The sequence below is a fragment of the Argiope bruennichi genome, chromosome 1, assembly GCF_947563725.1.
Source record: "Argiope bruennichi chromosome 1, qqArgBrue1.1, whole genome shotgun sequence".
NCBI lineage: Eukaryota > Metazoa > Arthropoda > Arachnida > Araneae > Araneidae > Argiope > Argiope bruennichi.
This window is the reverse complement of record NC_079151.1, coordinates 73015042-73035750: the sequence shown is the minus strand read 5'-3', so window position 1 is coordinate 73035750 and position 20709 is coordinate 73015042. Positions and strand designations below refer to the sequence as shown.

General features: G+C 25.0%; 2 protein-coding genes across 3 annotated transcripts; one reads left to right on the top strand and one right to left on the bottom strand.

Annotated features, from left to right (window-relative positions):
* Positions 1 to 258: 258 nt before the first annotated feature.
* Positions 259 to 10621, bottom strand: LOC129965166 (coatomer subunit epsilon-like). 2 transcript variants are annotated; one of them, XM_056079160.1, is made up of 11 exons: positions 10176 to 10621; positions 9470 to 9487; positions 7572 to 7738; positions 6622 to 6721; positions 5144 to 5193; positions 4344 to 4397; positions 3180 to 3261; positions 2878 to 3033; positions 2722 to 2790; positions 1373 to 1447; positions 259 to 482 (listed from the first exon to the last, which is right to left on the bottom strand). In XM_056079160.1, the coding sequence occupies exons 1-11, from the start codon at positions 10272 to 10274 to the stop codon at positions 429 to 431; spliced, it is 924 nt and encodes a 307-aa protein (XP_055935135.1). In that variant the 5' UTR covers positions 10275 to 10621; the 3' UTR covers positions 259 to 428. The 2 variants fall into 2 exon arrangements, with proteins under 2 accessions (XP_055935135.1, XP_055935136.1); XM_056079161.1 differs by lacking the exon at positions 9470 to 9487 and having other exon boundaries at positions 10176 to 10619.
* Positions 10622 to 10859: 238 nt separating this feature from the next.
* LOC129965192 (uncharacterized protein C15orf61-like) lies at positions 10860 to 17090 on the top strand. The gene is made up of 2 exons (XM_056079162.1): positions 10860 to 11453; positions 16859 to 17090. Exons 1-2 carry the CDS (start codon positions 11120 to 11122, stop codon positions 16981 to 16983), a joined length of 459 nt encoding a protein of 152 aa, XP_055935137.1. The 5' UTR covers positions 10860 to 11119; the 3' UTR covers positions 16984 to 17090.
* Positions 17091 to 20709: the final 3619 nt, after the last annotated feature.

The following is a 20709-nucleotide window of genomic DNA, read 5'->3' as shown; positions in this document are numbered from 1 at the left end:
GCTTAAATTCTGACTGTATCACTGCCTGTTATGACATCTACACTTATATGACATCGATAATCCCATTTATGATGAATAATTGAAAATTTTAACATTTATTTTGGCTGTGCTATATATAATTAAATGGCAAAATCAAAATATGTTTAACTAACTGTTCCATTCTGCTAATATTTCAACAGTTTCTATGCAGCAATGATAAAGTGAAATCTATTAATACATCTCAAAACTGACTATGACTTCAAAGGAAAAACGTAAGACTATGACAAAAAGTTTATTTATTTTTCAGAATTATATGAAACCTTACATAACATGTAATAAACAATACAATTATAGATATATAAACTTCATAAAATGAACTATGATCAAAATAACATAGCTTCAACACAAGTCTTTCCACTTATAGAAATGCATAAAATATGAGACAATTATTAGTTACTTGATACTGGAGCATAAATCTTTGATAGACGATCAAATTCTTGTTCCTAAAAATAAAATATTTTTACTACTCTTTTGATGAAAATTAAGAAGAAAAAAAAATCACAACTTGTATCTAAAGCTTTAATCTTAGTTACTTGCATTTTTATATTTTAGAAGCAATTAGCACATGCAAGGAGTTAAAAATAATTACTATTCTTTTTTTATCATGCATAAACATTAATAATTTAATTAAAACATGTTAGAAATTGTATAAATCATATCTTATTACACTTTTGAAATAATATTTTAAAAATTTTATTTATATCTTATTAACTAGAAGGTCAGATTTTAATATGTAGCAAAGTTAGACAAAAAACAAAAATGGCATTAAAAAGAATACTGCCATAACAGTGCATTATATAAATAGTCAATAGTTGAACCCTCACATGCAACATACATGAATAGGCAGATCATCATATCTCTATAGCAATTACAAGTAAATAATTACTAATAACATTCAAATTTAATGCAGAAATAAAAGTTCCTGCAAAATTGATTGTTTTATTAAAATTAAAGATTAATTATTTTTCATTTTGATATTGTGTATGAATATAGCATACTAAATAAAGATTTTATCCTAAATATTTTAATTAAAATACTATTTAAAATCAACACAAATAAATTAAAACCACACAAATATATTCTGAACAATCATTATAAGAAAAATAAAAAGATTCATTTCAATATTTTACTTAATGATATATAAATGCATACAATACTCATTTAAATACAGTAAAATATAATATTATTAAATTTAATACAATAAAATTAAATGCATTTAAATGCAACACTCATTAAAATTTGAATACGGATTATATAAATATTATTTTCTAAAAGAAGTAAAAGTAAGATTCTGCTAACATAGTTTCTCACAATAAACAGTGCAAATACTTACTTTGGCAGAATAATCTTTCACAAATGGATGATCTTTACATGAATCCTTTAGCTGACTCAAATATCTATTACTAACCTACACAAAGAAGAGCAACAATTAAAAGTCAGTTGACAATAATATATATCAGCAGTTGAAAACATTAAAAACACTACAAAAATGAATTACTTCACATACTTAATTTTTTCTGAAAATCATGGAAATTTTATTCCAAAGATATATAAAGATGTTAATTGAAAGATTTTAATATTTATTTTAAGTCAAAAGTCTAATAATTAGTGACATATAACTTTCTCAAATAGATAATACCTTTTATAATTGAAATAAATATTTTGTTACAGAAATTAAATTAGCAACAAGTATTAAGCATAACTAAACTTTAAAAAAAGGAGGAAAAATATAATTAATTTGTTCATTACTTTATAGTAGCTACTTACATTAATGCATTATATTTCCTTACTAAGCAACACATATGAAAGTATAAATTTATATTTGATTCGTAACAATAAAATTTAACATTTCAATTGAAAAGTAAATATTAGCAGAACCAAAACAACAAAAGAAATGGAAAATAAATATTGGTTAATAGAAAAAAAAATTTCTTTTCATCCATTTAGTAAATTTTTTAGAGAAGAATTTAATGTCAAATTCCAATAAAATAATGCATGACAAAGCAGTTGGCCCAGGAATATTTTGATCCATAAGCAATATAATAAACCAATCTTAGACTTATAACAAATTTTTAAAAAAGATTATTCTAATATAAACACATAACTATTTTTACAATTTGAATAATTGCTAATCATAAAAAGTGAAAAGTTAATTTTGCACAAATGTTACAAAAAATTACTAGGTGCATTATTAAATAAATTTAATTAAAAAAAATTTATAACAAACATTTTCACTGATATGCTAAATAACAGCTTTTTTTAAATTTTTTATTCACTTAACATTATTGAATACCAAATCCATCTTTACAAACATGCAATAAGTCAAATAAAAGCCAATAAAAACAATCAAAATGATACTTAGGATAGTATTTCATGCATTTATTAAAACTAATTTTTCAATGCGGATAATTTTTTAACATAATGCACCAAATTCCATTTTTTAAAAAATAGATTGGTCTAGTTAAAAAATCAAATTTGCTAATCAATCAATTCAAATACTGTCAAGAAATCAAAATTTATAATTTGGCACAATTTAAAAATGTTAAGTTTGCAATTTTACATATTTTGAAATAACATTAAGAAAATTAATATTATATATAAACAAAAGAAATATTTGAAATAACATTAAGAACAATATATTTAAACATTTTTATGAAAAGTATGGTTTATGTTATAACAAACCTCATTTGTTTTTCCAAGATGTTGCGACACAACAATCATGTTAACTAAAGTTTCTGGACAATTAGGATCCTAGGAAATAATAAATCCTTTTTATTATCTTATTTTACATTAAATTTTCAAATATCAAAATTAAAAAAATATTTTTAAAAATCCTACTTTATCAAGAGCTTCCTGTAGTAAAGACTCAGCATCTTCATATTTAGCCATAGCACACAATGCAGCTGCTTGACCATTCAACAGCAATGGTGTGCTAGCATATTTATCAGTCATTTCTTGGAATGTATAATACGCATCCTGAAGTTTCTCGCCATTCTACAGAAGAAGAAAAAAAATTGGATGAATAAAAAAGAATAAAAGATAAATTGTATGAACTTAAAAATTGGTTTTGTTAGTTAATTTTATTTATTTATTTATTTATTTTCTCTACTTTACAAAACAAATACTTTTTAAATGTTTACCTTACTTAAGTTGACCCAAGCCTGTGCCAACTGAGTTAAAGTGCAATCTTCATCGACTTCCTTCATTGCATTCAGTTCTTTCCTATTAAACAAAAATGACTCAAAATTACAAATCATAACAAAATAACTATTTTTAATTGATTTGAAGAAATAATCAAACATTCTTGAATAAATTAAATACATTTAATAGTCTCTAAAATAATTCTTGCAAAATAACATCTTACAAAACAATTTTTAAAAAGCTTAATTGATTGGGATAAATAATCTAATATTCTTCACGTAAATATTAAATATAAGTAACATTACAATGTGATGTGCACGGCTTTCTAAAAAATAATGGTAATAAACAATATAACAAATTTTTTTAAACAATTTTATCTACCATTGATTAATTAACATTCTATGTTTCTTTTAGATCAATTTCAAGATCAGGTGGATTTTTTTTTTTAGATAAATTAGACATTTTTAATTTTAAAATTTATTTTTCATTTTCAATATTCAAGGGTGTTTACTGTCCCATGCATAAATTAATAATTAGCATGAATGCAAAATAAATTTTATATATTCATATTGTTTACTTTATATGTTGACATTTTAGCATAATATGTTTACCATTAAATGCAAAAAGTTTTTATGAATATTACAAACAAACTTGTTAAACAGTAATGATTATCATATTTTTTCTAATTAAAAGTACTAGAACTTAATTTGACTTATCTGATAAAGCTTTAGTAAGGGGAACTTTAATATGTAAAGCTATAACAATGTACAACTTGGAAAATAAAAAGAATAAAATGTAACTAATTAATTCCAATAATATTCAGCTAAAAAAACTCCTTATTCTTGAAATTTCTTCAATTACATGATAAAGAGGGATACAAACAATGCTACTAGAGATTATACTATCTATAAAGATCATTAAAAAAAATTTAAAAAACTTAATAAATCAAAGAACATTGAATATTATTTATATAAAAATACATTGTAGGATATATCTCTTCCTCACACAATCACATTTTTTTAAAGAAAATGAAACATTTTCTATGTTTTGTATTCCATAACAGGTTTTGTTTTGTTTTGTTTTTTACACAGAATATAAATATATAATGCAAATATATAATAAGTATATAAAGCCATGCAAATCTCCTAAAAATATATGCTTACTGAGCAAGATCAATTCTGTGTATCTTGAGATAAGTCTGGATAGTCAATGCACGGCTGTGGAAAATAATTTACAAATAATTAATCATTTTTTAAAATATTTAACTTAGATAAATATATTTAGTATATATAATAAGTATAAAGCCATATAACAAGGATATATAATAAGTTGATAAATAAAATTGATATTATTTACATTCATTTTTCAGAGGTTTCAAAGTCATCAATATCAATGAAATTAATTATCTACACATCATTTCTGTATAATATTCTAAATCAAAAAAAAATTAAAAATGAAGAGATATGAAATAAAATTTGACATGGTTTCTAATCTGAATCTCTGTCTATTTAATTCTTAGAAAATAATGTATTCTTTGAATTCAGAAAAAATTAAACTTTCTACAATTTCTAAATAAGCATACATGGAATAAAAAAATTAAAACATTTAAATAATATTGACCAGAACTTAAACAGAAAAATTATAGAGACTCAATCATTTATTAGAATTGAGTAAATTATTTTTAGAAATAATAAAAAATAATATTAAATATATATTGTTCTAATATTTTTTAAAAAGTAATTTAAAATTAACATAAAATTATTTTTTGAAATAGTAGAAATTTGAAATGAAAAAAAAAAAAAAAAATGATAAGAAACAATATCATTTCTTAAATATTTATCTTGAATAAGGCACTTTTTTAAATATTAAAAAGCAAAAGTAAAGTCACATAAAATGAAAGTGAATTATATATTAATGAAATATTAAAATAAATCATTGCAAAATTTAATAAGAATATTCTTACCACTCTAAACTATCACATTTATGAAGAATTCTTAATGTAGAATCATAATCCTGAAAAATAAGTTAAATATTGATTATCGATGACATTAATTAAGATATACTACATTCTTTCAAAATTTAAAAAAATATTTTACAGGAAAATTTTATGTCCAACACAAATCATTATTAACAAAAATAAAAACGACAGTAGCGAAACAATAAATCATATAAGCAGAATTAAATAATAGTAGAATTTCATTATTTGTTAATCTAGCTCCTATCACCAATATTCATTCTTTCAACAACAAAAAATGCCTAATAAAGTTTCTACACATGGTTTATGGTATACAGTTCGTATATGATTACTATACATGGTATTTTAAGAATATGGTTTGCTTCACTGCAAATAATTAAGATGAATGTGTATATGTTGAAGTTCTATAGGCCAGACCATTTGACTCATAGCTAATAAATTTTGCACATATATATATATCTTGGTAAGTAGAAATATGCACATTGGAGCAATTTTTTAAATTTGAATTAAAATTTTAATTATTTAAAAATTAAGCTGAATTATGGGTTTTTCGCCACAATGAGTTACAAAAATATTACTGCACAAATATAAATTGTATACTGAAGAATTTTAAAAAATTCTTTTTAATTATACCAATTTAATAGTCATAGTCAATAGTCAATAGTTTAGAAATATATTTTTTGCTCAACTTCCAACAATAGATTGCATTGCTGTTCTGAAGTTTAAATGGTTTTTATTGCTTCTTCGACTATCTGATTGCATGATTTTCTTCCATTGTTAACAGCTAAATAAGGATTTTGTTTAATATCTGTACAGTTTAGAAGATGGATAAAAAAAGTGAAGTCAGAATGCCAAAGCATTTATGAGATAGATGAACCATACAATTATATTTTTTATAGCACCACCATGTCATAAGACTGATCTCCATTAGTAAATTTCATAACACAATGAGCAAAGCATATACAAAACAATTAAAGTTAATGACTAACAAATTTCATGGTTACATCTAAACGATTTAAATGAAAATTAAAGACCTATCCCTGAGAAAAAAAAAACTGAAATTAGACCATATAACCCTTGATCCAGCTGGTTGCTAAAGGCAATTACTAATGTAGCATAAAATTATTACATAATATCTAAATAAATATTATTTTATGCACTTTTCAAATATATAACTTTTAAAAATCGTAATCTCAAAACCAAGAAACATTCAAAGCTGACAAAAGCAATACAAAATATCCATATGACTGCCAATACTATACAGCATTAGACCAACTTTGCTTTATTGTGAATAAAGCTAATTTATTAATATATAATATTCTGATTGCTAAAAATATTAATGTTATGATAAAATAATAAATGCCAGAAATGGAGTTACAGGATTTAAATTCCAGCAGAGTGAAAAAAAATTTTAAATCTACAGTAGACCACTATTATAAAATTTAAATTAAATACAAAAATCATACTTCTTCCAAAAAATAAATAAATCCAGCCATAAGAGGTAGAATTTTGTCCTCTGGGTTAATGTTTTGAATCTTCTTCTCTAGTGAGCTAACCACATCCTTCCTATAAATTTTAGAAAATATCAACATAAATTATATATATATAAATAGATAGATAGATAGAGGGAGGGGGGGATTTGCACAATATTTAATTAAAATTTTAAATAAAAAACTTTATATAAATATGGATATTCATTAATAAGCTTATAAAAAGGGAATTAAAAACACTGATTCTGAACAGAATGCAATATTTTATCATGTTATTCTATTTATAGAACTTTTATTTTGAAAAAAATAATACAATTCTGAGTTTTTTTACTCAGTAAAATATTTTGTTATCATATTTAATGAATATATTCTGATTTTCAATAGTTCTTCTATTTCAAATTAATATTTAAGTATTAATGAGCAATTTAAATTTGAAATACTATAACTCATAATTCTGAATTTATATTTATTTGCAAATATTATATATATATATATATATTGATGGAGAAAAACAGACAAAAAAAACCTCTTATGTATATCTCATAAACAATAAAACACATTATTTGAATGGAAAATGTATTTAAAAGAAATTACTAAAAAATTTCTCAAAGAATAAATATAAAGCAATTTCTTCAATAAAATTTTTTTACAGATTATTTTATCATAATAATAAGAACTAATAAATATTTAGTTAAAAAAAATTTAAATTACAGACAATACCTGGCCATAAAAAATAAAAATTTATAAATAAAATTATTAATTTATAATTTCGTTCATTTATGAAATTACTGAACTTTCAACTGACATATCCTAAGAATATTACTATCACATTTTTAATCGATTAATAGCAAAATATTAAAACTATTATATCAATTAAAAAGCTTAACATAGTATAAAAATTCTAAAAATTGGAAAAATTAACTAACTTTTTATCTGTATCTCCACTTAAATAAACTGCTAACATTTTAACATGCTGCAGCTCAGGATCACTGGAGGATGATATGTCATTAATTACAACTCCATATTTATGCTGTGCAATATATGCTCTGTACATGAAAATATCTTTTTCAAGTTGAAGAACAGGATCATTGAGCTAAAACACAGAAAGGAAGAGGAGATTTAAAAATTTAACAAAAACTCAGTTAAAAGCATGTATATACTGAAAAAGAAATGTAAACTGAGAAAATTCACCACCTTTACATAGTTATTAAAAATGTCACAAAAATACAAACTTAATCACAATTAAATAATTAATTTCATTTTATTTTAGACAAAAATGAGAATTTGAATTTCTTTACTCTACTTAATTCCATTTTAATGAGATTTCAGCAACAATAATAAAAAAAATTTAGGTATTAAAACCCTATTAATTTTAATATTAAAGTATAATATAGGAACAGTTTCAAAACATATTAGCATAATTAAAGCTTTTTAATGCATAATAAAATCTGATATGTTCTTGAGCTAACTGCCTAGCTTGGTTCTCTTTTTAAGTTAGAGTAGCAGCTATTTGGTCTTACAAAGCAGCCTTTCTCCTCTTTCAAAATACAATTTCATTGAAATATTCTTATTTTTTATATATAAGCATGGCAGCTTCACACTGGCTTATTTATCATGTTTTAATTGCATTTTTCAGCTCTAATATGAGCAACACATACTGCTGTCGGATAGCCAACAATTCTATTAATTTTATATATTTCTAAATAAATTCTTTGCTATAATTAATACAGTCTCCTGCATTTATCAACTAATAAAATGTTAACAGTGTTTATTACCATAGCAAAAAGAATATAAAAGTCAATTTGCCAAAATAAATTATACTGAAGTTACATGCAAAAGTAACAAATTTTCTTTAGAAAAATAAGCAGCAAATCAAAAAATATAAAGATATGCCAAGTGATTTAAAGTAAAATTCTTTTTTTTATGGTATAAATATAATAGAGAAAAAGACCTCAGCTTCAATCATACTATTGAATTTCCCAATAAAGAAATATTTCTTTGAAGCATAGTTGAAACATTTAAAAACAAAAAGAAAATAAAATGAACTTCTTTAAAAAATTCTTGTAGATATAAGGCATATATAATTAAAACATAATTAAAAGACTTAGTAAATAGATTGCAAAAGTTTAATTAAACTTACTTCTCTGCAAAAAAAGAAAAATGGTTACACAAAACAAAGATAGAATGATGATGATTAATAGAAACCTTTGGTCTTATCATCTATATTTGGATTTATTAAAACTTTTTTTTTAATTCATTTTCAAAATGTAGCATGATATAATATGATATGGATGACTTAATATCTTTGATAACATCATATGGCATTTACATTTAATAATAAAATAACTTTCAGGCTAGATACTTAATAATTATTTCACTTCAAATAGTTTTATCAATGTTTTCATTACAAAAAATTGGATAATTTTCTTTTATTTTTACTTTTTAAAAATAATTAAAAAATTCACTTGTAAGTGGATACAAAAAAATTTCAAATCACAAAACCACATGAATATAGGTCCAAAAAAAATTCAGTATTTGTTTAAACAATTAACATTTATAATAAAGGAAATATATTATAAAATCCATTTATAATAAAAGAAAGTACAGAGCACTTTATTATAATTGTTTTACATAATTACAAATTAATAAAACTACATTTTATTATTGTTGTTATTAATTAAATAAAAAACATTTTTTTTAAGTAAAATCATACAAAAGAATATATTGAATTTACAACTACAAAACACATAACATATTAAACTTCAATCAAAACAGTTTCTTGGGCATTAAAAAATCTAAAAAATACAAAGAAAAAAAATCTTACTTGAGAATGTTGCATACGCTAAAAAAAATCAGAAAATATAATTAAACTTTTAAATGAAATAACTTCCAATAAGATTCCTATTTTGATTTCATTAAATTACATAAATTAGTCCTCTAATTTAAACATAACAAGCTTAATCATAACTAAATTAAACAGCATGCAAATTTAATGAAAGACTTTAGTCATACCAAAAAGATTCTACTATTATTAAGCATGAGCATGTTGGTTGCTTACACAGAATCATAATATTTATTTTTGCAGAGTATCAATATTACAATTTTCTTTATAATTATACAGAATTACAAATAAACAAAATAAAAAATTAGGTTGAAAACTATTACATTTAAATGAATATAAATATCTTCATTTTAGAAATTCATAATAACTGGTTCTAATAAATAAAAATTAAGTCCTTTGCTGCTTATAAGAAAATATATCAAATGCCTTTTCAATGCCTTTAACTGTTTATAAAATCACACGATATAAAGTTGAGGGTTCGAGATCGAAATAATGCACACAAATTCTTGCGTTATTCCCGATTTAAGATAAATAAACGTAATTTCTATGAAGATGAACTACCTTGTTAATTCATATTTTAAATTAAAGTTTGCATAATACCCAATACAACTCATTCTAGTATTTTAATGATCATTTTAAAAAATATAAAAATCAAAAAGTAAACAATAAGCATTTTTTAATAACATACTTTTAATTTCTGAGCTTCGTTTATGCAATACTGATAATTTCCAATGAAAAATGAATTCCTTATTTCAAATAGCACATCTGGAGTCCCTTGATTTGCCATATCTCAATTTAAATTAAAACAAATGTGTCGATAATTAAAAGCCTCCACGTAAATATTACCGGTTATTCTCAAACTATACAACTGTTTTTAGATGTCGTGGAAATTGTTTGGGGAAAAAAATACATTACTTTAATTTAGTCGCCAAAGTAGAATTTTTTAAACATCCGCTAATAATAATTATTGAAGAAATACATTAATTTTTTTCCTGATGTTTATCAGCGAAATTCGTCTGGTATTATGAAAGATTTTTGGAAAAAGAGTGAAAAAAAATTGATAGGAAATCTCAATTTCTTAAATTTTGTAAATGGACTTGGCGAAATTTAGCTGTGTTTGGCGGTAAACAAATCAACGTAGAAGTCAAAGTTGTGACACGTCATCCTATTTTTAAAATGAAACTAAACAAACTTCAAAAGTAGAAACAACATGAAAATAATATTGTTTTTTAAAAACTAAATATCTGATATAAAAATCTGAATTCGCAATTATTTAATAATATGTCAAATTTTCAGTCAGGATATTATTATTTCTAAGAATTTTTTTCCGTTTTAATGGCAACAAGAATTTACTATCTATTTATTTATGTTTTTGTTTTGTTTTGTAACTGAAGTCGACGCATGATGTGCAGATATGCGAGTAATGTGACTTTCGGGGGGGAAAAAATTCCTTTAGTACGACTATTTATGATTATTCAGATTTTAGACATGGTAATTTCTTCTCAAAATTATCTGTAAATTAAAAACTTATTAAACTGATTTTTATTCTTAGTATCTGATAAAATACATACTTTTTGTTGTTGTCTTATATTTCCAGGAAACCAGCTAAATTTTTTAAATTAAAATTTCAACATGAAAAATCGTGGTTTATATGGACCTATTACTCGAATATCTCTACTAGTGCGTTCGGAGCAGATACTTAAAAGGCCTGCTGCTTCGGAAGTCTTAAGTTGTCATATAAAACAAAGAAAATATCCACCTTGGACATCATATTTTGTTAAGTACAACAGTATCCTTAATGATCAGTTTGGGTTATCTCATTTCAATTGGCAAGTCGAACATGCTAATTATCACATACTCCGAACAGGGTGTTTTCCATATATTAAGTACCACTGTACCAAAAGGCATTTTCAGAATTTAGAAATGGAAAATAAATTTTTCTTATATTTAAAAGTTTTAAATTTAGGTGAGTAATTTGAAGAAGGAAAGCTTGAAAATTATTTTGACTGTAATGCGTGATAGTTGATTTTGCTGTGTTGATTTGTATTTCATCTAATTATTTTAAAGTAATGGCAGTTTTTGTTGTTGTTGTTAATTATAAGATACCTCTAAATAAAACCACTAACAGTATATTGTTATTTTAATAGATGAATATAATTCTGTTTTATTTTTTAAGCTATATTTTTTATTAATAATATAAAAATTTAGATTTTTTTTTGTAATATGTTCAAATAAATTATTACCTTAATTATTATGTATCTGCCATCATTTTATAATTAATAATCTTGTTTGGTTTCTTTGCATGCCATGTAAAATTATTAAGTTCTTATGGATGCTAGATAACAATTTTTAAGCTTTTATTTACATTTAAAAATTATATTTTGTGTGTCAGGATTAATAAAAAAAAATCTTCAGCTCTTCATTAAATGGAAAATTATTAAAAAGTCAGAATACTTTCCGTATACATCTTCAAAAACATATTTGGTAAAAGATTTAGATAAGTTTGTAAACAGTTTCCTAATTATGAATTAAAAGTGCATTTAAATTTTGAAAGGAAAGAAAAACTGCATGGAAATCATTAAACTTCTTTAGAGAAATATTAATAGATAGTCCCATAGAAAAGAAAATGAGGTTTTGCTTGTACTTCTATAAATACATGGAAAGAAGAACAAAAAAAGGATTGACCTGGTTAAAACCTTTAATACCTTCTACATACTCTAATATACACATGCAGATTTGAGGAAAGTGTCACAGCATTCTTGAACTCAAGATTTTTAACCTCCAGACATAACAGGTGAATAGAGTAAATGCATGGCAATGGGATTACTTATTAAGTGGCTGTGCTAGTTAAATAAAGAATTTGCTTAGTATGTAGCATATTAGTAATAAATCGGGGAATACATTCATATATCTGAACTTATTTAGTAAGGAATCATTAGCATTGGATTTGAAATTTTCTTATATTCCTTTATTTTAATTCTTTTTTTATTTTTCTTCCTGTTTAAAAATTTTTTATGCATGTTGCATAACATCATGAAATACTTGATCATTAACTTTTATTAGTTGTCTTTTTTGAGTAATATATTGATGTAGTGATTTGAAACTCAGTGATTAGAAGTCATGAAAGAAATTGTGTATTTTAAATTATGATTGAATTTTCTCTTTCTTCTTTCATCTATCAGATGTTACTATATGAGTCATAAAAAATTACTATTTTACTTGATTTTATATAATAACTTAATGATATTTTATTTAGTTTTGCTTAATTGTTCTATGCAACTGTAACTTCTGCTGTATCTTCTCTTTAAAAGTTGAATATTCACTTTATTCATCTCACAAAAGACTCTTCTATTACTATGAGCTAAATATTTTGTGTGTGACTTTAATTTTTACAGATCCAAAGAATTTCTAATAACAGGTCTTTCAATTTAATTATTTTTAAAAAGAATAAGATAAGTGCTTGTCAGAAAATTTATTTTAGTTTGTTGAATTTATTATTACATTGCTAAGTTTAAATGAAGTTTAATTTAGCAATAAAATAGGGAATTAAATAGGAAATTAATCAATTAAAGAGGTAAAATGATTCAACAAATTAAAACTGAAAGCTAAAATAAAATAGAAAATGCATGTTACTTTTGTTTAAAACATTCTACTTTAGGTAGATACATTTTATCTTTTTGTCTCACTTTGATGCCATAATACTCATAAAATGAATCATTAGGCTTTGATATCTATGAGAAGCAAACTGTAAATTCTTTGAAAAATATTTTTAAAAAGAAAACTAAAATTCTTAATGTTCCTTCCACTAAAATCTAAAGTGTCTAATGCAAATTTTAAATGAAAGCAAATTTTGATGAAATTAAATTCAAATGTTTAATTAGCTACAGTGTCTACATAATATAAAGCTAAATATTTTGTGTGTGACTTTAATTTTTACAGATCCAAAGAATTTCTAATAACAGGTCTTTCAATTTAATTATTTTTAAAAAGAATAAGATAAGTGCTTGTCAGAAAATTTATTTTAGTTTGTTGAATTTATTATTACATTGCTAAGTTTAAATGAAGTTTAATTTAGCAATAAAATAGGGAATTAAATAGGAAATTAATCAATTAAAGAGGTAAAATGATTCAACAAATTAAAACTGAAAGCTAAAATAAAATAGAAAATGCATGTTACTTTTGTTTAAAACATTCTACTTTAGGTAGATACATTTTATCTTTTTGTCTCACTTTGATGCCATAATACTCATAAAATGAATCATTAGACTTTGATATCTATGAGAAGCAAACTGTAAATTCTTTGAAAAATATTTTTAAAAAGAAAACTAAAATTCTTAATGTTCCTTCCACTAAAATCTAAAGTGTCTAATGCAAATTTTAAATGAAAGCAAATTTTGATGAAATTAAATTCAAATTTTTAATTAGCTACAGTGTCTACATAATATAATAACTATCTCATAAGATTGATTTTAAAAATTCTAATCACACTGAAATAAATTTGACTTCCCAAATCTTAATGTATTTCTGAAAAACCTTAAATCTCATTTACATATTGCTCAAAATCTCTAAATAAATTTGCTTGGAAAATGCTCTTAAAATTTTTGCTTAGTATCTTCCTCCATCGGAAATAACAAATTAATCTAAAATAGCATATAAAAAATGGTTTTAAAAAATCACTTCTCAGATGCATATTCATACATGCCTAGAAAAAAGAACTAAACAAAAAAAAGTTATAAAGTCAAGTAAATGATATCACTTGTTCAAGTGAAAATAGAGGGACAGAACGATGAAGAAATTCTGATAGCAACGATTAGGGTGTGTCAAAAATATTTTTGTTTTCCGATTGCTTTATAGCAAGGCATGTATGTATATAGTGGGTTAATTGGACTAGTCCTGAGGTGTCATTCATTTAAGGGATGGACTTAAATTAGTTTTAAAATTTATTATACTAGTTCTTATTTTGAACCAAAAAATATATTTACTTATAATTTTAAACATGTTAAAAGTAAAAAATATCATTAGTATTTCAATTATATAGCCATTAACTTTGTAATGTTTTATAAACATATATATCAATGTATGATTACTTTTATACCGATAATGAAATATTATTAAAATTAATTATTTATTCAATTCTGAATTGCGGAAATTTATTTACAAAATCTTATTTTGAAAAGACGCCGATTGGGAAGATTGTAAGGCTTTGTTAGATCGTAGAAGCTTAAATTCCTAGTTCCAATATTTTTCTACCCCAGAGCATTCGAATTTTTTAATGAAAATTATGCTCATCTATAATCTATACTCTTCCAACTTTCTTTTTTTCATTTTTTAAAAAAGATAGGATGATAAGTAATATGCATAGAGAGATTTTATCTGTCTTGAAGAATTGTTTTAAATTAGACTAAAACTATAAAGGAATTGCACCCAGAATTCGTATATTTGTAATACAAAACAGGATAAAATAGATAACCGACACCACAAAATTGATTCAAATATTTCAAGAACAGAATCTTAAGATGTTTAAAATCAGTCGCAGGAGTGATAGAACTTCAACCTTGTAGAGTTACAAGGAAATTAACATTTAGCACCCGAAAACTTAGACACTCCGAGGATATCATACGTCAGGCATACATACGTTACATAATTTGCACAAAACATGCAGGGAATCGAGAGATATGGGGTCAGTTGCACATGAATTGACCACTTAATAGGGAAATTGGTGGAAATCTGCAAATTTTCCGGGGAATCCCACATTTTCTCCCCATTCCCGATTTTTCCAACAAATAGTGACATGATAATTAAATGAGTATAATTACGAAACGAAGATAATTTGCTTTGTCATCTATATTGCACAAATTTTGCTCAACAATAAAAAAAGTAAATAAATCTCCTAAAATTTTCAAATTATTTTAATAAAAGAATTATCGTAAGATGTGACCAAGCAAGTTTTTTTTCTAAGAGGATATAATAACATATTTAGCTACTTACCTTTAAAAAGCTTAAGGTATCTTTGTTAAAATATTTATTTAAGGATTTTTAAAGTAAAACCTTGTTTTCTAATACAGCTTTAAATATATCCAGACACAGCCACTCTTTGGTTCTTAGTATAATAAAATTATAATTTAAAAAAACTAGACTATAATTTTGACATTTTATTATGTTGAATTCCAGGGCATGTTGGTGAAAAATGAATGCAGCAGAAATAGCTAACTCTGATATTTTATACTTTTTTCAAGACAAAGACTGCGACGTAAAACAAAACTCACTTCTTATATGGCAGTGTGTATTGGATTCGCAATTAAATAATAAATCGCACTTCCATTCGTCTGTTGCTGGATTTAAAACATTGTTTACCATCGACTGAGCGTCACGTTAACGAGATTTCCCTGTGGTTACATATTTCGCTCATAAAAATCGGCCTCATTCGAATCCAGCTGCAACATGCTTAGGGTGTGTGTGATATTCTCTGCCCGATTTTATTGCGAACGTTCTAACCAAAACTGAGCAAAGCAAAGCTAAACTCTTTCAGTATCATCATTTCATAATAGTGAAATAGTTAACTTTCTTTCTTCTCTTTGCTGTATTTGCAAACAAAAAGACAGCTTGTAAGATATTATTTTTATTGTTTAAAATACGGACCTAAAACCATGTTAAGAAAAAGATTTCTGTACTCTACTTTCATTCAGTTGTATTTATTACCTCTAAAAATCAATCCTCAAATTTCTGCGTCACATACAATACTAAAACAACTTCTTTTTCTGTTTTCAATTTTACATAATAATTTTTTTTTCTGATTTATTATTTTTAAGCCATCTCTTTGCAGTGAGTATTTTAAAAATTCAAGAAAATATTATTTAGATAATTAGACATAAGGCTTCTGTAGTGAGCACATATCTCAAATAATAATAATAAACAAATAAAGCAAGGGATTATTTTAGTATGTTATAATATATGAGTGTGAATTTATTGATCAGCTTGCACTTTAGACAAATGCATTCTAAAATTCACTTTTTAATTTACCATTTGATATTACATAATACAAAGTTTCTTAATGTATGTATCACATAAAAAAATATCGAAATCAGAAAAAAAAAAAAAATCTGAAAGGATCTGTTTACAATTGTTTCAAAAATAACTAAGAAAATCATGTTGCTGTAAAAGATTTTATTATAATTTGCTTGTTATTTTTATTGAATTTTTAATAATAATCTTTTGTTATCTTTGCTTTCTTGTCATTCCTGATTTTTTTTTTCAATCAAAAATAAGGGTCTTAAGTGGAATAAATTTAAGAAATTCCAACAAAATAAACTGAAAAGCTTCTTTTATGTAATGATATGTCCTTTTTTTTTATATCGATTAATTATTTTTCAGGTCTTCCTACGTTAGCTTATGGATTAGGAGCGTTATTATTAATCAAGTTTGAAGAGACCGTAAATACCCCATTGGGACCTGTGAAAATATTCTTTTTAAACGAAGAAAAAGACTCTATGTATTGAAAGTTGAAATATTTAACTCAAATAATTTATAATCGTTTTCTGTTTTTCTAGTCTTATTTTGAAACAAACTGTTACATGTATCTTAATAAATACTTTGTTTGTAGTAATATTTAGTTTTCTTTTATGAATATGAAAACAATGAATGCTTAATGTAGATTCCAGTTCTAATCATAGTGATAAAGACAATTTTTTTATTAAGTTTTGTATGAAAATATCAGGTTGTGAAACTGTCGTATATTGGTACCTCTTGTAATTTCTCTCCTTAAATACTTATATATGCATGTTGCATTTTGCTGTTTATTTTCTATCTAAATCATTCTTTTATGCGGCTCTCAAAAAGCACAGAAAGGATTTGGCAACACCTACAGTATTTTTTCCTATCAGAACGCAAATGATTATTTAAAAGATGTAAATATTTTCGGGACGAATCGTAGTTCAGTTTAGAATATTTATTATTATTATTATCCGAATGAAAATTATTATTTTTTAAAAATGTAATTTTTTTCTCGTTGAATTGTAGTTCACTAAAAATTTCTTTTTAGGAAAATTGAAATTGTGGAATGAAAGCTGCTTTTTCATAGTAAATAAAATTATCATTTTTTAATATTTTTTTTCATTTTATGTGTATATCTTTTTGATAATTTAAATGAAGTTCAATTTTTAAAGGTGTACATGAATTTGTTCTTTGCTGCTATTATTTACATTTCGATTTAAACGTTATTTCGATTGCTTATCTTTATTATTTAAACATGAATCATAGCCGTGCTATAAAGTAATATGAAAAGAGCGGAAGAGGACGAATTCAAGGAGCAAATGAGTCAGTTGAAAAAAATCCTGAAAGGCTTTTAAGAAGAAGCAGAATGTTTCAACATTCTCAGCGTGCTTATAAATATGTGAAGGGTCAGAGCGCTGATATTGAAGAAAACTTTATTGGAACAATGACAAGTTTTTTTTAGGCTTAATTTGTAGAAAAATGGAGTAAATACTTCTAATAAATTATATGAAATGCAAGATGCGTTATTGAGGTGTCTCGAACTGATGAAAGAAATTTTATCTTCCGAAATAATAGAATCCACAGAATAGATAGATATTCCACATAAAGATTAAAATGTTTCCATTTAAAGGAGGAAGATTGTATAGAATGTTATCCTTGTTACAGCGTAGATACCAATTCAAATTAGATATCACAGAATAAAATAATAAATAAATGACTATAATCTTTTTCTTTAAAATCCTTTTCTCTTCAAAGATGGGGAAGTATGTTTAAATATCCACAGGCCTGTTTAGATTAGGGGATATAATGTATTGATTAATTCCACCAGGTGTCTCAGGATTTCTCAGCATCAGAATTATAAACTTCTAAGAAGTGTATTTTGCTGCTTGGCGACAAGGAATCACTTACCAATTCTGAATTAGAAATGATATATGCTTGCAAATGTGGAAGTTGAAAATATAAGAAAGGAGAAGACACCATTATGAGTTTTATTATTCAATGTACATCAACAAAATTGTTTTGATCAATATTATCATCCAAATGCTGTGATGAAAGCCTCACATCCACAACGCATGGAAACACAAATCTTGTCGAATTTCTACCGTCGTTGCTGCAATGGCACTTATGTCCTCAGCACTGTAAATGCATGTGCCATACACCATTCATTTGATATGCCTCTAGAAGAAATTGAGAAGACAAATGTACCAAACGGCCGCTCCCAAACCATTGTTGGCTATATGTAGCGTCTATTAAGAATTACGAACGTCCCGACTACCGATCATGCATGAATGTTATGATGATTGAAAATTCCATCCCATATGAACGATACCTCATTTGCAAATAACAAAAAGGCTGGGAAACGGAGACCTGTAGCGCTACTTTGGAGTCATTATTATGCAAAATCATCAAGCGATGAAGAGATGCATAATCATATTCTTCATCTAAATGTGTTGTTAGTGATATGGATGCATCTCATTTTCATGCAGAATCATTCAGATGCTTCAGAGGAAATCTTGTATAATTATTCGGATTCTTCTGTGCCTGATATAGCACAGTCCCCTTAAAGTCCAGAACCTGTACCGTTCTTTCAGAATTCATTGTAATTCTTTGGTAAAACTCCTACTGGATAACCGCTGGTATATATGCCCAAAGTATTTATGTCTAGAAATATCCCTCTTTGGATATCGTTGCACTTACAACAGCTGTGTGGTTCTCCCATTGTACTCTGTAGCCCCATATATCAGATGCAGCTCATTAACTCCGAATACCATATACTGTTTGGCCAGCATTTCTAAGTGATCCTGAGTTGTCTAAATGAAACCTAATTCTCTCAGAAATTATTAATTCTTTTTCTGAGATATCCTGTATATCGAGGTCAAATTTTATAGCCTTTATATTCATATTGATTGAATATCCTCTCTTCTGGTGTTAGTGATTACAGAGAGAGTGATAGTGATTAATTAGAGTTATTTTAGTAAAAATTAAGTTTGACTAAATTCACCTGATTAACTACAGGTCGTAATGATATGACAGTGTATCTGTAATGTCTGGCATTCAGCAATAAATTTCAGAAATACATTATGTATTACATGAATTTAGAATACTTTATTTGTTAACTGTGACAAATATTCCTTAAATTTAGTAGAAGTCATTGCCGCCAAACAACAGACCCAAGTTATAATTTTTTTTAATAGTTGAAAACATTTAGCTCTTTTTTGATGCTTAGCATTGTGAAGGGACTTAATAAAATTTTAAAAAAACAACAAAACACCAATCTGAAACAGATGTGTTTAGCATGATTGCCAGAGAATTAAGAAAATTAGCAGAGTTACTAAAAATATTATAAGAGGGCATTTATCCTTATATGAAGTAAACCGTTGGAAATATAAATAATAGGTACTCATTAATTTCCTTAGAAATATTTAATTTATTAAATTGTAAGAAATAATACGGATTTCCTTGGATTTCTAATTCATTTACCTGCAAAAGATAAGTGCAAATAAAGAGTAAAAATTAATTAAACAATCCTACAATTAAATACTATACCGTCTGAGAAAAGGAAGAAAAAAACACATTCATTTTTTTAAGCAAAATTCATGATAAATTAAAATCGTCTGATCTAAAAATTTGTTATTAACTAGCTGTTATATTATAATTCCCATTGAAGCTTGCGCTTCACGAAGAATAAGTCTATAAATATAAATAAATTTAATATAAGGTCCCTCAAAAAGTGGGCGTTTCAAATCGACAGTGGGAATTTTACAATTTTTGTGAATATTTCGAAAATTATCTAGGATATGCGCACGACTTCTTAGATTTCAGCATTTTAGCATGTCAGTTTTCCTCTGATGCAAAAATTTTATTACATGACAATTCACTTTTTTCTCACATTCGTGTTAAATATTTATAAAAAAAATATTAAATTTGTGTTATTTATGAATTTATTTTATGAAATACGAAATTTTTTATAAGTGAGTGAAAAACTTTTTCGAAAAATATATAATAGTTTCCGAGATATTGCCAAAAGTTCATAGGATTCATTTAACATTGAAAGTGTCATTTTTCAAAACCCTAAACCCCCTTTCAAAATTATCATCAGAATTCCATAAAATTTTATTGAGAGGCTTATTTCAAAACAACAAATCAAATCAACTAAAAATATCTGTTTCCGTATTGGAAAAATTTCCTGCTAGAAGTTAATCAACTTGATTAGTCAATTTGTTGTTTGGAAC

Coding starts and splice junctions, on each gene's coding strand:
- LOC129965166 (XM_056079160.1), bottom strand. CDS start 10,274: ATGGCAAATCAAGGGACTCCAGATGTGCTATTTGAAATAAGGAATTCA. Junction 6,722..7,571: donor AGTGGAGATACAGATAAAAA/GTTAGTTAATTT, acceptor TAAAATTTATAG/GAAGGATGTGGTTAGCTCAC. Junction 3,262..4,343: donor CACAGAATTGATCTTGCTCA/GTAAGCATATAT, acceptor TTTGTTTAATAG/GAAAGAACTGAATGCAATGA.
- LOC129965192 (XM_056079162.1), top strand. CDS start 11,120: ATGAAAAATCGTGGTTTATATGGACCTATTACTCGAATATCTCTACTA. Junction 11,454..16,858: donor TTTAAAAGTTTTAAATTTAG/GTGAGTAATTTG, acceptor ATTATTTTTCAG/GTCTTCCTACGTTAGCTTAT.